The sequence below is a fragment of the Mastigoproctus giganteus genome, chromosome 8 (genome assembly GCF_048544385.1).
Source record: "Mastigoproctus giganteus isolate SK-2022 chromosome 8, ASM4854438v1, whole genome shotgun sequence".
Taxonomy (NCBI): Eukaryota; Metazoa; Arthropoda; class Arachnida; order Uropygi; family Thelyphonidae; genus Mastigoproctus; species Mastigoproctus giganteus.
The window spans coordinates 41863624-41885294 of record NC_143582.1 but is presented as its reverse complement, the minus strand read 5'-3'; the positions used below and the strand labels follow the sequence as shown (position 1 = coordinate 41885294).

The 21671-nt window shown below is 39.5% G+C and overlaps 1 protein-coding gene across 4 annotated transcripts in view; it reads left to right on the top strand.

Annotated features, from left to right (window-relative positions):
• Window positions 1-21671, top strand: part of LOC150081484 (calcium/calmodulin-dependent protein kinase type II delta chain-like) — a 645695-nt gene that overhangs the window by 199808 nt on the left and 424216 nt on the right. For all 4 annotated transcript variants that reach the window (XM_090379918.1, XM_090379916.1, XM_090379917.1 and 1 more), the window contains exon 5: window positions 20075-20140. In XM_090379918.1, the coding sequence (XP_090236044.1) occupies window positions 20075-20140 (66 nt within the window). The remainder of the gene's footprint in view (window positions 1-20074; window positions 20141-21671) is intronic.

Genomic DNA, 21671 nt, shown 5'->3' with positions numbered 1-21671 from the left:
AAGCTTGTATGCACAGTGGGATAATCTGTACAGGAAAAACCTACAATAAATAAACCTGCTGGCATATGACTTCCGAGAACTAATTCCAAAATGGAGGCCTAAATTTTGAAAACACATATAATGATGGTACTTATAATGAATAACCCCTCTCAAACTTTTATGTAACATTAGTATTATGCTTGCCAAAGGATTCAATGAAGTGAACTCATTTTGCATCACCAAAACAAGTTCACTTCCATAAATGAAAAGAAAAGTAATCAGTACCCAACTATGCTGCTTCAGAATGACTCAGATCACTTAAAAATATGGTCTGAAAGGATTCAGGATTATGATGTAAGCAGACATGAAGATTTCCTTATAACATAAACAGATGGCCAGGAAGGCACAGAGTACTATTAGTGATCTATAGGACCTTTTCTTGTGGGGAGAAGGATGCTATTATTCATGTTTATATAAAACAGTGGTGAGACACTGTTTGAATATTGTGTTGAAGCTTCACTTAAAAAAGAAAACAAACAAAAAAAAACACTTCTGTAGAGGATCCAAAGAAAGATAACTATATTGATTAGAAGATGTGGACTGTTACACCTGGAGACATTAACACCTTAGGGACAACTTGATCAAAGTGTGTATAACTCTTAAAAGAAAAGCAAAATGAATGATGTCAGTATATTTCCACTTTTGGACGAAACTAGAACATGGAAACACAAATATGAAATTTTGGGAAGCTAGTGGAGATTAGATCTCATGAAGTTCTCCTTCAAATAGCATGGTGTTAATCATTAAAATAAGTTGCCACCAAAGGTTGAGGAAGTATGACAAATTCAGGGTGGAATTTAATAGTTTTTAGCAGTGGGTTGATGTATAATAGGCTCATTTCCTTGCATCATTTGACTTCACTACTAAAGTAAATTAAAAAAAAAACAAACCTTCCATTCACTCACATTATTTCCACTGCTAGAAATTTCTCATCCAGTTCCTATTTGAATGTTGCCAAACTCTCTGCCTCGACTGTTGGGAATTATTTTATTTGCAGTTATCTCTAACTTGCAACCTGAAGATTAATTTCACGTGACTCGTATTCTGTTACTCCCTATAGTTCTGTATTTCTGGTCTTAGTTTTTTTAGTCTACACCTAAAGTGTGGTACTGGTTTGTAAAACAGTAATTATCACATCTAAAGTGTGATAATTACTGTTTTACAAACCAGTTATTCAACCTTATGTGTGAAACTTTTGTCTAGAGACCTGCTAGACACTCATTTTATAACATCATGGTCACCATCCACTATCCATTTTTGCACTGGCATATTTTTGAACCACTGTAGGTGTGTCCAAGTCACATCAATATCAAGGATTGATTGAAGTCACATCAATTTCAAGTCCAAGTCAGTATCAAGGATTACATCTTGATATTGTTATTAGTATTAGCCATATAGTGTAAGGAAGCCACAGACTGGTTCTGGAGGTTGTCACAGACATTCTCTCAGATATGCCAGACAAACTGTACTTGCTGTTTGTTTGTTTGTTATTTGATTTTTAGGAGCATTAGCAACTAAGGCCATATTGCTCCGGGGATATGCGGTGGTCATTCTCTGACCTTTCCGCATCCTCCGTATTTGGTGGTCACAAGCTCGAACAGGCGCCTCCGTAGCCAGGTGGGAAGGAGCAGCAGTGCGTAGCACACGCTTCTTGATTAGACCGGGGTTCGAGCCCGTCACCACCAAATACGGAGGATGCGGAAAGGTCAGGGAATGACCACCGCATATCATGGAGCAATATGGCCTTAGTTGCTAATGCTCCTAAAATCCAAATAACAAGCACAACAAGCTCGAACCCCAGTCTAATCAAGAAGCGTGTGCTACGCACTGCTGCTCCTACCCACCTGGCTACGGAGGTGCCCTGTACTTGCTACCTGGGATTCTAAAATGCTAATGGAACTGATATCCGGGTGACATTCAAGTAAAGTGGACCCAATTTCTGTGAAGTCCGGATGGTCTGTGACAGCCAAATCCTCTGCTTGCACCTTCACGATGGTGGGACTGTTAGTAATCCCAGGTATAACTTCCATGCACAAGCACACTGTGGGTGACCGCCCCAGTGTGAATCAATGTAAGCAGGGGTCGGGTTGTGGCACCCACACCACATGGAGGAATGCTGCCCCTCTGCGTTACCAGGCAATGGTGGTAAATGACTCTCTCATCAACCGGTGCAGTACCACTACTTTGCTTATTGGAGGCTTGAAGTGGTGGAACCCATGTTTAGTCTCTAGAGCTAAGTTCTGGTCAACCCTTCTCCATCTCTTGCATCATGTAGTATGACTGATGACTTTTGAGGTTATGAAGAACATCATGGTGAGATCCAATCTTCCTTCCATTTTGAGAGTACAGCTCTAAAACAGTATTCGCAGGCCGGCTGCTAGTTTGTACACCGGACCGAACCTATTGGTAACTCTCTCTCTAGGAGGCTTCCGGATCAGCTAGTGTATAATCTTGCTTCTACTCTGCCAGATAGTGACTGGAGGGAGTCCAAGTAGTGTGTATGCGGGGGGGGGGGTATTGTCGAGGCCACGTTATTTCAAGGATCTGGGTATATTCTTGCCATGTGTACACCATATCCAAAAATTTCATTACTTCATACAGCATGTCCCCCCCCTACTTTTTCTTACTATTAAATACACCATGAATTGTCAAACTAATAGAGTAATAGAGTAAGCTTATCTGCGAAAAGATCTAAACCTCCCAAACACTTCCTAGTTCATTTCACAAATATACGTGGTCTCAATTCTAATCTCAACGACGTCCATTTCCACTTAAAGTCTGCCAAACCCCATGTACTTTTTCTGACAGAATCTCAGTTATCGGTTGATTCAACTACTGCTCATCTCAGTTGCCCAAATTATTCGCTGTATGATTCCTATCATCTCAAAAGTGGTACTTCTGCAAATATCCATTTCGATATTCCCTGTCAGAGACTTGGTAATTTGGAATCTCTTCTTTTCGATTTTCTCTGGCTTAAAATCTCTCTACCTCATTGTGTCAAATTCATCTGTTCTCTCTACCATTCTCCCAACTCCATTAATCACTTGGAGCTCTTGGACTTCCTCTCTTTGCAACTTTACTTTCTGTAGTCCAACTTTCCTAACAGTGAGGTAATATTCCTTGGTGATTTTAATGTAGACAACTCCAGCTGGCTCCCGTTTTCTAGTCACACCAACCCTGCTGGTTGAGATGCTGAGGCTTTTGCAATTACTAATGACCTTGCACAGATTGTTCATTTACCTACAAGAACACTGCATAATCCTAACCATACAGCCAACACGTTTGATCTTTTTCTCACAAACAACCCTTCTAAGTACACGGTCGAAGTGAGAGTTCCTTTGGGCACCTCAGATCACAACTATGTGACTGTCTTTTCTCCAACGGAACCTTTATCTCATGGCTATTTCCAACCTCATATTGTTTGGCATTACAAGAATGCAAAATGGGATGACTTGCGAGATTTCTTTTCTTCTTTTCCTTGGTTGGATTACTGTTTCAAAATTTTTGATGTTCACGTTTGCTCAGATCGTGTCAGTGAAATTATTCTTTCAGGCAATCCTTTATCCCACACTCCACTTTAAAATCTCGTCCTTTATCTAAACCTTGGTTTCCCAATAAAGGTGCTAAGGCTGTTCAAGAGAAGAATGTTGCATATCGTAATTGGCTTGTTTCTAATTCTGCAGTTTCATTTTCTGCCTGCACCAAAGTTCATAACAATTGTAAAGCAGTTGTTAATCAGTCCAAACTAGATTTTGAACAGACTAAGAGTAGAAAACTTGCTATTTGCCTTAATGGTAGCCGAGCATTCTGGTCTCTTGCCAAAGCTGTTGGCCGCAAATTTTGCCCATCTCTGCTCCCATCTGTGTCAAAACCAGATGCTTCTGTTGTCACTTCAGCCAAGGATAAAGCTGACCTGCTGGCATCCCATTTTTCTTCCAACTCATGTATTAATGATCTTGGTAAAACACCCCCACCATTCCCATCATGCTCCATTCAATGCCTCCTGTGGTTTTCTGTCAAAAGGATGTCAGAAGGATTGTGACGAATCTTGATGCTAAGAAAGCTCCAGGTCCTGATGGTATTTCTCCACTTGTTCTCAAAACCTGTGCTCCTGAACTTACTCCTGTTACTTTGCCGCCTTTTTTTTTTCACTTTCTTATTCCAAAGGTGTTTATCCTTCTGCTTGGAAATTTTCTCATATCCGGCCAGTTCCTATAAAGGGTGACAAATCCCTCCCATTCAGTTATCGTCCTATTGCAATTACTTCTACTCTTTCTAAAGTAATGGAGAAATCAATTAACTGCCAACTCTTAAACTACCTAGAAACCTTCCATCTGATCAACGATTGCTTTATGGATTCCATCAGTGTTGATCCACCAGTGATATTCTGGCTTATGTTACTCATTTATTGACAAATTCAATGGAAACGTTTGGTGAAACACAAGCAGTTGCTCTTGATATCTCAAAGTCTTTCGACCGTGTTTGGCATAAAGGTCTTCTAAACAAGCTCTTATGGTTTGCCAACTGTTTTTTGTAATTGGTTATCCAGTTTTCTCTGTGATTGTTCACTGAGGGTGATGACTATCTTCTAACTCCTCCACTAATGCTGGTGTCCCCCAAGGTTCAGTTCTTTCCTCCACTCTTTTCCTCTTGTATATTAATGACCTTCTTCCATTAATTGGAAATCCTATCCATAGTTTTGCCGATGATAGCACATTGCATTCCACTTTCCATTTTGAGAAACCTTGCCCTGCTCAATCAGCTTCAATTTCTCGAATATCCGCTTCCAATTCTTTAAATGCCGATCTCCAGGTAATTCTCCAGTGGGGCAAAGACAACTTAGTTGATTTCAATCCTTCTAAAACTCAGTCTTGTCTTATATCTTGCAAAAAGCATTCTTCTGCTTCTATGCTTATCTTTGGTGACACTCCGATTTCTTTAGGCAAAATGATATATCTCTTTTGGGAATTAACCTGACTGCTAATCTCTCTTGGCACAAGCACATTACAAATATTTCTTCCTCTGCATCTAAAAAACTTGGTTTTCTCTTTCCTTCTCAGCATTACTTTTCTTCCAAACAGCGGTTCACTCTGTACAAATCGCAAATCTGCCCTACCATGGAATCTTGTTCACACATCTGGGGCGGTGCCCCCAAAACCTCCCTCAGGCTTGTAGATTCCATTCAGAAGAGGACAGTTAGGTTAATTAATTACTCCTCTAACAGAATCTCTCTCCACTTGCTGTCTCATAGATGTACTGTTTCTGCTGCATGCCTTTTCTGCATATGCTTCCATGGGCACTGCTCTTCTGAATTGGCTTCTTTAATTCCCGCTCTCTCTTTCAAAACAGTCCGAATGCGTGCCGCTACCAGCCAACATCCATTTACTGTCCAACTTCAAACTCACAGAACCAACTTTCATCTTCCTCGTTTATTCATTCAACTGCCATTTTTTGGAACAACCTTCCTTCATATGCATTTCCTGAAAATTACAGTCTTCAGAAGTTCAAGTCTAATGTCAACAAATATCTTCCTTCATCTTCTCAACCTCCAACCCAAGCACGGTGCTAAGTGCAATAGGTTCTAATACTCTCGTGTTTGGGGTTTTCATTAAAAAAAAAAAAAAAAAAAAGAGACTTGCACTAGCTAAAAAAAATAACTAAATAAAAATTAAAAATAAACAAAAAGTATATAAAAACAAATTAGTAAAACAATAATAAAAATAAATTTAAAAAAATTAAAATACCCATGTGTTACCTTCCTCTTGTAGTTCACAATGCACCTGACTTTTAAACTTCCCCAAGCTGTCAGATTCAACTGCCTACAGTGGAAACTATTTGAATAATTAAAAACTTACTGGCTAAAAGAAAACTTCCTGCAATCTAGTCTAAATCATGTTTCCTGTAATTTGAATTCATTCATTTTACTGTCCCCTCTCAGAGCTTTATAGACCTCATTGAGATACTCTCTAAGTTGGTTAGATGCTATCCTCTGTAGTCCATATATTCAAAGTTTTTCCTTGTACAGGTGCCTTTTTGCAGATCTCATCAATGAAGCTGTGCATGTCTTTGGATTCCTTTAAAGAGCACGATGTCTTTCTAGGAGCAGTCTCCATACTTTGACATAGTAATCCAAGTGCAGTCATATAATTGCCTTATATAGTAGGGTTATAGACTCTCTGCCTCTACAAGGAAATGTTTGATAAATTATTGAGAGGACACCTGGGCCTTCCTTAATATCAAGCTACATTGCTCAGGGAATTTCATGACTGCCCACAACTCCCAAATTCCTCTCCTCCTCCACTGTTTTTAATTCAGCACCACTAAGTTATTTTGAAATTGATATTTCCCTTGTGTAAAAGTAAGTTTTGCTACACTGAAATATAGCTTCCACTTTTCTGACCATCCTTGAAGCCTGTCAAGTCGTGTAGAGCACTGCTTGGTACAGATCATTAACCACACTCTCACAATCTTCACATCTGCAAATTTTGACATTACACCTTCTAACAACCCCGGGGGCTCACATCTGGTGAGTATGGGCTTGGCACACCCAGGGTCCTGAGCTGGATATCATCATTCTTCTCTTTCTTGATGATTCCTTTTTACTCTCTCTCTCTCTCTCTCTCTCTCTCTCTCTCAGGGTAACTCGGGGAATTTTTTTTTTGCTGGTTCAGCATAAGCTTCAGGCTTCCTTGAACCATATGGCTAATAATAATAATAATAATAATAATAATGCTGTTGACACTGTTCTACACAAAAGACTGCTATATAAATTGAAGCAATGTGGCATCAGGGGAAAGTTATCGCTGAGGGTAAAGGGATGGTTGAGTGACAGAATACAGAGGGTAGTTATAAATGAGTACTGCACTTCTTGGACTTATATTATTAGTGAAGTCCCTCAGGGTTCAGTATTTAAGCCCCTTATTACATAGGATATTAATTAATGATATTGTTGAAGGCATATCAAGCTTATTGTCTAAGTTTGCAGAGGATCCAAAGGTTGGTAGGATGGTTAATGACAACAATCAGAGTATGCTACTTCAACAAGATCTCGAAAATTCGACAGATGGGCTAAGAAGTAGCAGTTGAGGTTTCCAACATTTGTAAATGTGAGTTGTTGCATATGGGCAGCAGTAATCCCAGAATAGCATGCCAGTTAAGTGGTACCAAAGGTGGTGGAGATCAAAAGATCCAACATGAAGCTCTCTGAGCAGTGTAGACAGGCTGCTGCTATAACAGCTCATGGGGATTTGTCAGTGATTAGCAGGGACAAGATAGTGATTATCCCATTGTTTAAAGTAGTGGTTAGGTACTACCACCGCTTTAAACAATGTGCTTAGGTATCTTGAGTACTGTTTATAGGCCTGGAAGCTACATTTTAAGCAAGATATTGCTCTCTTGGAACAGGTGCAGAGGAGCACAACCAGATTGGTCAAGAACACAAAGTGGTATTCTTCCTACTAAAGGTTTAACTTCAGCAAATTTTAGTGCTTGTAAACTATGAACTTATGAGGAAACCATCTATTTAGTCCATAAACAGTATTTCTTAGTTGGTATGAAAATCCTTGTAGTTTTTAAGATTATTTCCCTGAAAACTTCCCATGTAGAAATTGTTGATTTATAGAAGTTAAAAACTTTCTGAGACTGTTATCTCCTTTATGAAAGAAAAAACCCTTTTCTTTACCCTTACTGTTATTTACATCTTTAAGTAAATCCGACATTAATACACTGTGATAATTTCTACCAATTTTTTTTTTATTTCATCTGAAAATTCTTAATGCATAAAGAATCACTGCTGATAATCAGGTCAAGAATATTGCTCTCTTGTTGCCTCTCTAACATGCTTCTGTAAGAAATAGTCATCCAATTAATCTACAAATGTCTTTCTGGCGTTTGAGTGAACAAAGCACAAATTTCAGTCAATATCTGAAAAGTTAAAATTCCCCATTATAAGACATTCTGATTTACTGTCCCATGCTATTTCTCTGTATAGTTATTTGTTATACTCATCACAGATGTTAGGCCTATAACCTACTTCTGCTCTCTTTTTTTTGTTTTCCCAGTTCTTATGTCATACTAAACTGACTTAACATTGCACTGGATGTCAACTGGATGCACTACCTTAGATTTTATGTGCCTTTTAACTAAGAGCACAATTCCCCCTCCTGTCCTTTGTGCGTTCACTCTCAGGCTCTACGACCCTCAAAATTGTTCCTGTGGCCTCCCAGAAATAGTCTCTCACATAATCTGACTGTCATATCTACCTGGACATCAGAACAGAACTACATCTGGAAACAAATATTTATAGCTTGGAAGAAGCACCACAGCTGGTGTCCAGTGAAGAGACCTTCATGGCATTCACCAGTTTTATGGACAAGGTTTTCAAGAGAAGACGCAGGATACTGCACTCAACACCCAACTGAAGAAACCTGCTACCACCTTCGCTTGCTGTCCAACTACTTTCAGTTCTAAAATAATTCTTTGTGGGAATGCCTCAACTGTATCTCTCCACTCCTTTTACCACTTCTCATTTCTGTAACCCACGCTCCTTTAAGGTTTTTTTTTTTTTTTTTTTTTTGGAGGCCCAGGGGGAAGGCTCCTCTCTTGAAGAACTTCTTAGAACCTCTTCCTGGGCATACCATTAGTGCACTATGTACACCGTAGTATGCCGCCTCGTGGCTAGGGATGGGAGGCACAGAGCTGTGAACAAACTCGTTCTGTGCTCCATACCTGCAAAGGCGCCAGGAGCTGGCAAACAACATTCAACAGAACAAACACACCCACACTTACCACTGCGGGCATTGGCACATGCCTCATACAGATGCTACAGTGGCTAATGGGGAAACCCCATTAGCTGCAGTAGACCTCCATAAAACATAAACACATTTTGATATTTTTTTCCTTTCTGTGTACATTTTACTCTCCATATTCAAATTTTATATTCCTTATATCTGAGTGACACCACATCTGGTATATCCCCATGTCTGCCTTTCATGATTTGACCAGCACTTCCAGTTCATCCAGTTTATTTACTCTGCTCCTGGCTTTGTTGTACATGCCTGTTCGTATGTTGTACATGCCATTAAGTATGCCTGTTCGTGCTCTTAGTTAATCTAACACAGCCCATGTATTTCCTTGTTTCTAGAACATCCACAGTTGGCCTCAAAATCCCTGGCACCTTGCTTTCTGTGCTGCTGCATGTTCCAGTAAAAGTAGTGCAAGAATCATTTTCATCTCTGCCTGCAGCTATTGTTAATCTATTAGTCTGTGTATCAAGCTAGAAATATTCTGACCCACCTAACACTGCATTGATAGCATCAGAAATATTCTTGCACCCTTTCTATTTAAGTGTATCCCATCCCTGTAGAAGCAGTCTCTCCTGGCAACAAGCATAGACCATGCTGCGAGAACTATTCTACCCACATGAGCCTTGCACAGTCTCTCCAGGGCCAAATTGATTAAAAAGGCTCTCATTGTGTGCATACTCCTATTGTGATTGGGCAGAATTGTAGATACTTTTAACCCTAACTTACAACTTTTTTTCAGAATTACTCTGTAATGTTGTTCTCTATATTTATTAAACATATTGAAGAAGTTAATCAGGCTTAGAATCTAAGTGTAGATGATACAAAGGTTGGCAGGGTGATTCTTGACAGTAATCAGGGCAATGCTACTGTATTGGATCTAGAAACGTTAGGCCGAGAAGTGACAATTGAAATTTAACATTGATGGATGCAAAGTCCTGCAAATGGGTAGCAGTCATCCCAGATTAATATTCTAACTTTGTGGTATTACACTCAACGTAGATGAAAATGAAACATATCTGGGGGTAATTAAACATATCTGGTCCTTGAGGTTGTCACAGACATTCTCTCAGATATGCCAGACAAGCTGTACTTGCTACCTGGGAGTCTAAAAGGCTGATGGAACTGATATTCGGGTGACACTCAAGTCAAGTGGACCCAATTTCGGCGAAGTCCGGACGGTCTGTGACAGCCAAATCCTCTGCTTGCACCTTCACAATGGTGGGACTGTTAGTAATCCTGGGTATAACCTCCATGCACAAGCACATGGTGGGTGACCACCCAGGTGTGAACCAACGTAAGCAGGGGTCGAGGTGTGGCGCCCACACCACATGGAGGAATGCCGCACCTCTATGTTACCAGGCAGTACTAGGTGGTAGATGACTCTCATCAACCGGTGAAATACCACCACTTTGCTTATTGGAAGCTTGAAGTGGTGGAACCCATGTTTAGTCTCTAGAGCTAAGTTCCGGTCAACCCTTCCCTATCTCTTCCATCATGCAGTATGATTGATGACTTTTGAGGTTATGATGAACGTCGTGGCGAGATCCAATATTCCTTACATTTCGAGGGTACAGCTCTAAAACGGTTTTCGCAGGCCGGCCGCTAGTTAGTACACCGGACCGAACCTATTGGTAACTCTCTAGGAGGATTCCGGATCAGCTAGTGTATAATCTTGCTTCCTCTACTCTGCCAGATAGTGACTGGAGGGAGCCCGAGTAGTGTGTATGCGGGGAGCATTGTCGAGGCCACGTTATGTCAAGGATCTGGGTATATTCTTACCACATGTACGCCATATCCAAAAATTTCATTACTTCATACAGCATGTCCCACCCACTTTTTCTTACTATTGAATACACCATGAATTGTCAAATTAATAGAACAAGCTTATCTGCAAAAAGATCTAAACCTCCCAAGGACTTCCTAATTCATTTCACAAATATACGTGGTCTCAATACTAATCTCAACGATGTCCATTTCCACTTGCAGTCTGCCAAACCACATGTGTTTTTTTTCTGACAGAATCTCAGTTATCTGTTGATTCAACTACTGCTCATCTCACATGCCCAAATTATTCGCTGTATGATTCCTTTCGCCTCAAAGGTGGTACTTGTGCATATGTCCGTTCTGATATTCCCTGTCAGAGACTTGGCAATTTGGAATCTCCTCTCTTTGATCTTCTCTGGCTTAAAATCTCTCTACCTCATTGTGTCAAATTCATCTGTTGTCTCTACCGTTCTCCCAACTCCACTAATCACTTGGAGCTCTTTGACTTCCTCTCGTTGCAACTTGACTTTCTTCAGTCCAACTTTCCTAACAGTGAGGTAATTTACCTTGGTGATTTTAATGTTCACAACTCCAGCTGGCTTCCGTTTTCTATTCACACCGACCCAGCAGGTCGAGATGCTGAGGCTTTTGCAATTACTAATGACCTAGCACAGATTGTTCATTTACCTACAAGAATACCGGACAATCCGAATCATACAGCCAATACGCTTGATCTTTTTCTCACAAACAACCCTTCTAAGTACACGGTCGAAGTGAGAGGTCCTTTTAGGCACTTCAGATCACAACTTGTTGATTGTCTCTTCTCCAATGGAACCATTATCTCGTGGCTATTCCCAACCTCGTGTTGTTTGGCATTACAAGAATGCAAAATGGGATGACCTGCGAGACTTCTTTTCTTCTTTTCCTTGGTTGGATTACTGTTTCAAAACTCCTGATGTCAACGTTTGCTCAGATCGTGTCAGTGAAATTATTCTTGCAGGAATGGAATCCTTTATCCCACACTCCACTTTAAAATCTCGTCCTTTATCTAAACCTTGGTTTTCCAATAAATGTGCTAAGGCTGTTCAAGAGAAGAATGTTGCATATCGTAATTGGCTTGTTTCTAATTCTTCAGTTTCATTTTCTGCCTACACCAAAGCTCGCAACAATTGTAAAGCAGTTATTAATCAGTCCAAACTAGAGTTTGAACAGGCTAAGAGTAGAAAACTTGCTTCTTGCCTTAATGTTAGCCAAGCATTCTGGTCTCTTGCCAAAGCTATTGGCTGCAACTTTTGCCCATCTCTGCTTCCACCTCTGTCCAAACCAGATGGTTCTGTTGTCACTTCAGCCCAGGATAAAGCTGACCTGCTAGCATCCCATTTTTCTTCCAGCTCATGTATTAATGAACTTGGTAAAACACCTCCCACCATTCTCAACACGGTCCATTCAATGCCTCCTGTGGTCTTCCGTCAAAAGGATATCAGAAGGATTTTGATGAATCTTGATGCTAAGAAAGCTCCAGGTCCTGATGGTATTTCTCCACTTCTTCTCAAAATCTGTGCTCCTGAACTTACTCCTATTCTTTGCCGCCTTTTTTCACTTTCTTATTCCAAAGGTGTTTTTCCTTCTGCTTGGAAATTTGCTCATATCCAGCCAGTTCCTAAAAAGGGTGACAAATCCCTCCCATCCAATTATCGTCCCATTGTAATTACTTCTACTCTTTCTAAAGTAATGGAGAAATCAATTAACCGCCAACTCTTAAACTACCTAGAAACCTTCCGTCTGATCAATGATCACCAGTATGGATTCCGTCAGTGTCGATCCACTGGTGATATCCTGGCTTATGTTACCCATTTATGGACTACTTCAGTGGAAAGGTTCGGTGAAACACAAGTAGTTGCTCTTGACATCTCAAAGGCTTTTGATCGTGTTTGGCATAAAGGTCTTCTAAGCAAGCTTCCACCTTATGGTTTGCCAACTGTTTTTAGTAATTGGTTATCCAGTTTTCTCTCTGGTCGCTCACTAAGGGTGATGGTAGATGGCTCTCTGTCTTCTAACTTCTCCACTAATGCCAGTGTTCCCCAAGGTTCAGTTCTTTCCCCCACTCTTTTCCTCTTGTATATCAATGACCTTCTTCCATTGACTGGAAATCCTATCCATAGTTTTGCCGATGATAGCACATTGCATTCAACTTTCCATTTTGAGAAATCTTGTCCTGCTCAATTAGCTTAAATTTCTCGAAAATCCGCTACCAATTCCTTAAATGCCGATCTTCAGGTAATTCTCCAGTGGGGCAAAGACAACTTAGTTGACTTCAACCCTTCTAAAACTCAGTCTTGTCTTATATCTCGCAAAAAGGATTCTTCTGCTCCTGTGCTTATCTTTAGTGACACTCCAATTTCTAGGTAAAAGGATATATCTCTTTTGGGGATTACCCTGACTTCTAATCTCTCTCTTGGCACAAGCACATTACAAATATTGCTTCCTCTGCATCTAAAAAACTTGGTTTTCTCTTTCGCTCTCGGTGTTACTTTTCTTCCAAACAGCTGCTCACTCTGTATAAATCGCAAATCCGCCCTGCCATGGAATATTGTTCCCACATTTGGGGTGGTGCCCCCAAAACCTCTCTCAGGCTTCTTGATTCCATTCAGAAGAGGGCAGTTAGGTTAATTAATGACTCATCTCTAACAGAGTCTCTCCACTCGCTTTCTCATAGCCGCAGTGTTTCTGCTGCATGCCTCTTTTACAGATACTTCCATGGGCACTGTTCTTCTGAATTGGCTTCTATAATTCCTGCTCTCTCTTTCAAAACAGTCCGAACACGTGCCGCCACCAGCCAACATCCATTTACTGTCCAACTTCAAACCCACAGAACCAACTTTTCATCTTCCTCATTTATTCATTCAACTGCCGTTTTCTGGAACAACCTTCCTTCATACGTATTTCCTGAAAATTACAATCTACAGAAGTTCAAGTCCAATGTCAACAAATATCTTCTTTCGTCTTCTCAACCTCCAACCCAAGCACGGTACTAAGTACTGTCGATTCTAATACCTCTCGTGTTTGGGGTTCACATAGGAAAAAAAAAAAAAAAAAAAAAAAATTGTGTATTCAGGAAAAAAAGGGATTCTAAGCACTGCAGACAGCGTGTCTGCTGCAGTGCTTAGAGTCCCCTTTTTTTCCCCAAATATTTGAAGACTGCACAGTGACTGATTTTGTTCATCCTTCCTCATTCACACAATTTGTTGACTTCACAACCTGTAATTAAAAAAAGAAGTTATTGAAACTGCATGAAACTTGGTGGGTTACTGTTTGAAATGTTATACATTACGTACAGAAATTTTTAACGCTGTACCACAACCCTTTCCTACTCAGGCCATGAACCTTTCAAACTCTCTTGTAGTTTGTCTAGTTCTTCCTTAAATTTATTCAATCTTCCTACTTCTGCAACACCAGATGAAAGTTCATTCCAACAATCAGCTACCTGTGGGCAGGAGGCAAATTTCCTTGCATATGCATTGCAACAATCCTTCCTCAATTTGGATTTATTCCTTCTCATATCTCTTGTTTTAGCAATAAGAAGGATGTGAACAACAATGTGCGTACTCAATCCATTCAAAGCCTTAAACATCCCAATCAGATCTCAAAGGTGCCTAGTCTCTAGACTGCAATTTTCAGAACCGAAGCCTTTCTTCATGAGAGCACCTTTTTGTTCCACTCATTAATCCCTTTGCTTTTTTCTGCACCCTTTGCAATAGATCCACATCCTTACAACATTTTTAACAGGAGAGACTGCTTCTACAGGGATGGGATACACTTAAATAGAAAGGGTGCAAGATTTGCTGATGCTATCGAGGCAGTGTTAGATGGGAAATTAACACTGCCTCGTCGGAAAACTGCTAGATTGGGGGGGATTCACAGACTAAAAGGTTAAAAGTAGCCGCAGGCAGAGGTGAAGATGATTCTTGCACAACTTCTATTAGAATAAGTAGCAACCTGGAGCGAGGAGTGCTGGGGGTTTCAGGGACTAATGGCAGTCATCGTGAAACAGGTGGGTATATGGGCTGTGTTAGGGTAACTAATAATAAGGATAGGTAAATGAATACTTGCATGTATACCAATGCTAGAAGTATAGTAAATAAATTTGATGAATTTGAAGTGTTGGTCAAGACATCAAAGGCGGATATTGTTGGGATAGCAGAGACATGGTGTCACACAGATATAAGGAATGCAGAACTGGAATTTGGGGAGTACAATGTGTACAGAAAGGATAGACAGGATAGGAAGGGAGGAGGTGTTATGCTGCTAATTAAGAAAAACATAAAATCAAAAGAAGTGCATCCAGTTGATATAGATGAACAGTGCACCGTTCAGTCAGTTTGGTGTGACGTAAGCACTGCGAAAGCAAAAATAAGAGTAGGAGTGTGTTATAGGCCTAATGAGTACAATGAACAATTGTACAGAGAAATAGAGTGGGCTAGTAAATCAGAATGTCTTATAATGGGGGATTTTAACTTCCCAGATATTGACTGGAACTTGTGGATTGGTCACTCACACACTAGTAAGACTTTTGGGGATTTATTGGATGATTGTTTTCTGTAGCAGCATGTTCGAGAGGCAACCAAAGAGAGTAATACTCTTGATCTGGTTATCAGCAGTGATCATTCGTGTATTAAGAATTTGCAGATAAAGGACCCACTAGGTGGCAATGATCACAGTGTACTGATGTGGGATTTACTTAAAGATATAATTACCATCAGGGGTAAAGGAAAGGAAAGGGTTTTTGCATCTGTAAAGGTGAGTACAGTGGTCTCAGACAGTTTTTAAATTCTGTACTGTGGGATCAACTGACGATGTTACCAACAGTAAATTCTAAGTGGGAAGCATTCAAGGAATTAATCTTGGATGCTACTAATAGTTTCATACCTATTAAGAAATATTGTTCAAGGTTTAGGCCTAAATGGTTGTCAAATGAACTAATGAGACTCGTAACAGAGAAGAAAAATGCATGGGATGCATATAAATTATCAAGCGACTCAGAAGCCTATGGCAGATGTAAGCTAGTCTGTAATCAGGTCACAAAGGAGGTTAGGCAGGCGAAGGCAGATTACGAGAAAATCTTTGGCAAAAGATGCTAAGAAAAACAGCAAGGATTTCTTTACTTATATAAACTCTAAAAGGAAGGGGATGAATCTGATTGGTCCACTTGATATCGGTGGTTCGACTGTTGATGATCCTGCTCAGATAGCAAACAAACTGAATGAGTATTTTGCATCTACATTCACACATGAGGAGTTATTAAGGTTTTAAAATGGCAGAAGGTTATCACATTGTAACAGGGTGCTTAATGATTTTGTAATAACTGAGAGCAAAGTGGAGGAGAAATTGTTGAAGTTAAACATAACAAAGGCACCTGGGGATGGCACCTCCATAGCCAGATGGGCAGGAGCAGCAGTGTGTAGCACAAGCTTCTTGATTAGACCGGGGTTTGAGCCCTTGACCACCAAATACGGAGGATGCGGAAAGGTCAGGGAATGACCACCGCATATCCCCGGAGCAATATGGCCTTAGTTGCTAATGCTCCTAAAAACCAAATAACAACAACAGCACCTGGGGTGGATTGGATCTATCCAGTTATATTAAAGGAGGCGGCAAAGCAACTAAGCAAACCCTTAACCATAATTATGAGAGCATCCTGGGACTCAGGGGAGGTCCCCACGGACTGGAGATATGCAAATGTATGCGCAATTCACAAAGGGGGAACGAAGGGTGACACGAGTAATTACAGACCAGTTAGTTTAACTTCTGTTCCAGGTAAAATAATGGAGTCACTGGTTAAAGATGCGTTGTAGGATCATCTAGACAAGACTGCAGCAGTAATTCAGACACAGCATGGGTTTGTTAAGGGAAAGTCTTGTCTGAAAAATTTGATAGGATATTATGATGTGGTTACAAAGGAACTGGATGCAAAAAATAATTTTGATATCATATATTTGGATTTCAGGAAAGCTTTTGACACTGTTGTGCATGGAAGACTATTGTACAAATTGAAGCAGAATGGTATTGAGGGTACGTTGCTACAATGGATAAAAGGATGGTTGAGTGGGAGAAGACAGAGGCTGGTAATTATTGGGTGCTGCTCCTCGTGGACTAATGTTATTAGTGGTGTCCCACAGAGTTCGGTGTTGGGTCCTCTGTTGTTTTGTATATTTATCAATGATATTGATGAAGGTATATCAGGCTTAGTGTTGAAGTTTGCAGATGATACAAAGGTTGGCAGGGTTGTTAATGACAGTACTGGCAGTGTTCTACTGAAACAGGATCGAGATAATTTGGGCAGATGCGTTGAGAAGTGCCAACTGAAGTTTAATCTTGACAAATGCAAAGTACTGCATATGGGTAGAAGTAACCCCAGAGAAACGTACCAACTGTGTGTTACTACACTTAAGGTGGTAGAAAATGAAAAAGACCTTGGAGTAATTGTGCAGTCAGATATGAAGTTTTCTGAGCAATGCAGATAGGCTGCCAGGGCAGGTCATGGGGTTTTGTCAATGATATATAGGAATTTTGCTAGCAGAGAAAAGGAGGTGATTGTCCTTCTGTATAAGGCAATGGTCAGGCCATGCCTTTAGTTCTGCGTGCAGGTCTGTAGGTCTCATTTTAAGAAGGATGTAGATTTTATTGAGCATGTACAGAGAAGGGCAACAAGATTGTTGAGGGGAATGAAGGGATTCTCTTACCAAGAGAGGCTTAAGTTCTGCAAATTGCAGTGGCTGGAGACTAGGCACCTGTGCGGTCATCTGATTGAGGTGTATAAGGCCTTGAATGGGTTGAGCACACTGAGTTCTGATGGGATTCTTCCACTTGTTCAGATTACGAACCTAAGGGGGCATAAATTTAAATTAAGAAAAGACAGATGTAGAATAGATGTGTGGAAATTTGCCTTTAGCCAGTGAGTGGTTAATTGCTGGAACAAGCTTCCATCTGTCGTTGTGGAAGTTGATAGGTTAAATAAATTTAAGGAGGAACTGGACAGGCATTTGGAAGGAATGGTGTGTGTTTTTTTTTTTTTTTTTTTTTTTGGCTGATGCTGCATAAGCTCATACACTTGCTTTCTTGCATCACATGCCACTACTACTACTACAATAGATCCACATCCACAGGCTTTCAGACCTGTATGCAGTACTCCATATGTAACCTTATACAATACGATAATCACCTCCTTTCCTGGCGCCTCCGTAGCCAGGTGGGAAGGAGCAGCAGTGCGTAGCACACGCTTCTTGATTAGACCTGTGTTCGAGCCCGTCACCACCAAATAAGGAGGATGCGGAAAGGTTAAGGAATGACCACCTCATATCCTGGAGCAATATGGCCTTAGTTGCTAATGCTCCTAAAAACCAAACAACAACAACAACCTCCTTTCCTGCTGATAAAAGGCCTGTATATCATTGACAAAACTCCAATATCTGTCGTAGCTCTCTGTCTGTATGCTCTGCATACTTCATATCAGACTGCATAATTACTCCCATGTCTTTTTCATTCTAAATCTATGTTAATCTGTGATGACTGCTACTCATGTGTAGTTAGTTACCTTACATTTTTAGCATTAGCAGAGGCATATGATGCAAAAAAGCAAGCTAATACAGCATCAGCAAAAAAAAAAAAAAAACCCCACCCCCTTCCCATTTCATCCATCCATTCACTTCAAAAGTTTGTTTAGTTCATGAATTTATTTAATTTATTTTTATGAATTGAATTTATTTAAACTTGAATTTATTTAAACTATCAACTTCCACAAGGCAGATTTAAGTATGGAAGTTTGTTCCAGCAATCAACCACCCCGCTGGCTAAATGCAAATTTCTGCACATCTGTTCTACAAATGTTTTTCCTCAATTTGAATTTATGTCCCCTCAGGTGCAGAATCTGAGCAAGAGGAAGAATCCCATCAGCATTGAGCTTGTTCAAAACATTCAAGGCCTTATACATTTGTTAATGTTAATCTTCAATTGTCACTTCTTAGCACATTTGGTCCCTGCACTGAACCATGGGGAACTCTACTAATAACATTAGTCCATCGATTAACAGCTTTGTCTTCTCCCACTCAACTATTCTTTTATCCATAGCAGTAATGTTCCCTTAATTGTACACTTATCAACAGCTTTTCTGAAATCTAATAATATACAATGTCAAAACAATTTTTGCTTCCAGTTTCTTTGTTTCTGCATAATAAAATGCAATCAGACTGGTCAGACAAGATCACCTCTTAGCAAACCCATGCTCTGACTGCAGTATAGCTACATTCCTGCATAGTTGGTCCTGCATTATTTCTTTAACCAGTGACTCCATAATTATCCCTGGAACAGAAGTTAAGCTAAGAGGTGTATAATTTCTCATGTCAATCTTTGAACTCCCATTTGAATTTTAGATACATTTGCCCTATCACAAAATCCAAGGATACTCTGATAATTATGGAGCATCCTTGGATTTTTTCTCCATGATGTTCATTCATCCTTATGAATATTTTATATTTGGTTCATATAGAAAGATTTGTCTAGTCTCAAATTTTATTAAAATTGGACAAATAGAAATACTGCAATTATTATTTCTTTTTTTATATACAATTTGTATGGAAAAATGAAATTCATGAGCATTAACACCACATATCAATAGCACCAACTTAAAAATCAAAAACATAATAAATAAAATTAATTTGTTGTAGTACTAGCTAAAAAGTAAAATAAGAAATAAAGTATATACAGTATATGTTATATTCATTATATATAGAATCTATTTATACATGTATGTATATATATATATTCCAAGTGTGTGTGTGTATATATATATATATATATAGAGAGAGAGAGAGAGAGAGATATGAAGAAGAAAAAAAAAGAGCATAGAAGAGAATTAATAAATATTATAGAGTTGAAATTAAATTAAATGGCTAAGTTTAGAGAATGTATAAAATAGAGTTTTATTAAGTTTTCTATGAAGTTATAATCTTAGTAATTATGTTAAGGAGATAACTATATTTTCTTTTCACTTCTATTAAGCACAGGAAAAAGAAAAAAAAAATTCACTTAATTTTAAGAAAAAATATAAATGCACCCGAAATGTAATTCACTGCATACATTACTTAATATATTTTCATTATAAGTTATCAGATATGTAGACATTACTTAATGCATTATTGCCTCTATCACATTACCGCTTCTTAATGATGTAGTAATGGCTATAATGTGGCAAGACAAACTAGTAGCATACTTCAGCAATATATAGAAGAGCTATGAAGGAGAAACTTTGCATACATTATGCATACGAATCTCTCTCTCTCTCTCTCTCTCTCTCTCTCTCTCTCTCTCTCTCTCTCTCTCTCTCTCTCTCTCCAATTTAATATTTAATTATTATTTACACTATATACATTAGTGTGTGCATAATAAGAATTAATTATTATTTTGTTAAATAGGGTCACAGGTGGAGAACTATTTGAAGATATAGTTGCAAGAGAGTATTATAGTGAGGCTGATGCCAGGTAAGAGAATTGTTTTGTTCATTCAGTTTAAGAAGTTTGTATTATTTGTAAGGAATTTTGAAAGTGACTATAAAATTTCTCTTTAGTTTTAATTAGGTTACTGTTTCCAGACTTACGCCAGATCTATTGTTCTATAATGCATTCAAATCTGTGCCCACCTGTGGAGTTGTGTGAAATTCAACGTTCCTTATATTTTGAGGAGAGAGAGAGAGAGAGAGAGAGAGAGCTTTAAAATACTATTTGCAGGCCAACCACTAGATAGTCCACCAGACCAAACTATTGGTAACTCTCTAGAGGGCATCTGGATCTGCCAGAGTATAATTTCACTGCCTCTATTCTGCCAGTTAGTGAATTCTGTTTGTCTGAGTAGTGTGCATGCAGGGGGGGGGGGGTGAGAGAATTGTTGAGGCCCTATTATGTCACTGAGGTGGGTGTATTCTCATTGTGTGTACTCCACATCCAAAAATTTCATTACTTCATACATCTTAATTCAGGCGCCTCCGTAGCCAGGTGGGAAGGAGCAACAGTGCGTAGCACACGCTTCTTGATTAGACCGTGGTTCGAGCCCGTCACCACCAAATACGGAGGATGCGGAAAGGTCAGGGAATGACCACCGCATATCCCAGAGCAATATGGCCTTAGTTGCTAATGCTCCTAAAAACCAAATAACAACAACAACAACAACATCTTAATTCATTCCCACTATAAGTGGGAAGCATTCAACTCATTCATTTCACAAACATATGTTGGCTCAGTTCCAATCTCAGTTTTGTCTACTTCCACCTGCTTTTTGACAGAACCCCATTTGTTGGTTCTCTCAATCACTACCTGTCTGTCTCAGTTGTCCTAATTATTTACTTTAAGGTTCTTTTCACTTCAAAGGCATGATCATGCCTTTGAAGTGAAAAGTTCATGCCGATCCTCCATGTCACAGACTTCCTAATTTAGAATTTCTTCTTTTTGATCTCAACTGGCTTAAGATATCTCTACTCTTTTCTGTTAAATTCATCTGTTTCTTCCATTTTTCCAACTTCACTAATCACATGGAACCTTTTGACTCCCTTTCTTTGAAACTCAACTTTCTCCAGTCTAACTTTCCTAACAGTGTGAAATTTTCCTTGGTGATTTTAATGTTCCCACCTCCAGTTGGCTTCCATTTTCTAGTCACATGGACCCAGTTGATTGAGATGCTGAGAACTTTTGCAATTACTAATGAATTACTAGACAAGATAGGAAGGGAGGAGGGGTTGTGGTGTTGGTTAAGAAACACAAAAAATCTAAGACAGTGAATCCAGTTGACATGGATGGACAGCACAATGTTGAGTCACTTTGGTGTGACATAAACAGTGGGATATCAATAAATGAGAATAGGACTGTGTTATACACCTAATGACTCTGTTGAGTACAATGAAGAACTGTACAGGGAAAGAGCGGGCCAGTAAATCAGAACGTCTTATAATAGGGGATTTTACCTTCCCAGATATTGAATGTACTGGAATTTCTGAGTTGGTCACTCGCACACTAGCAAGAC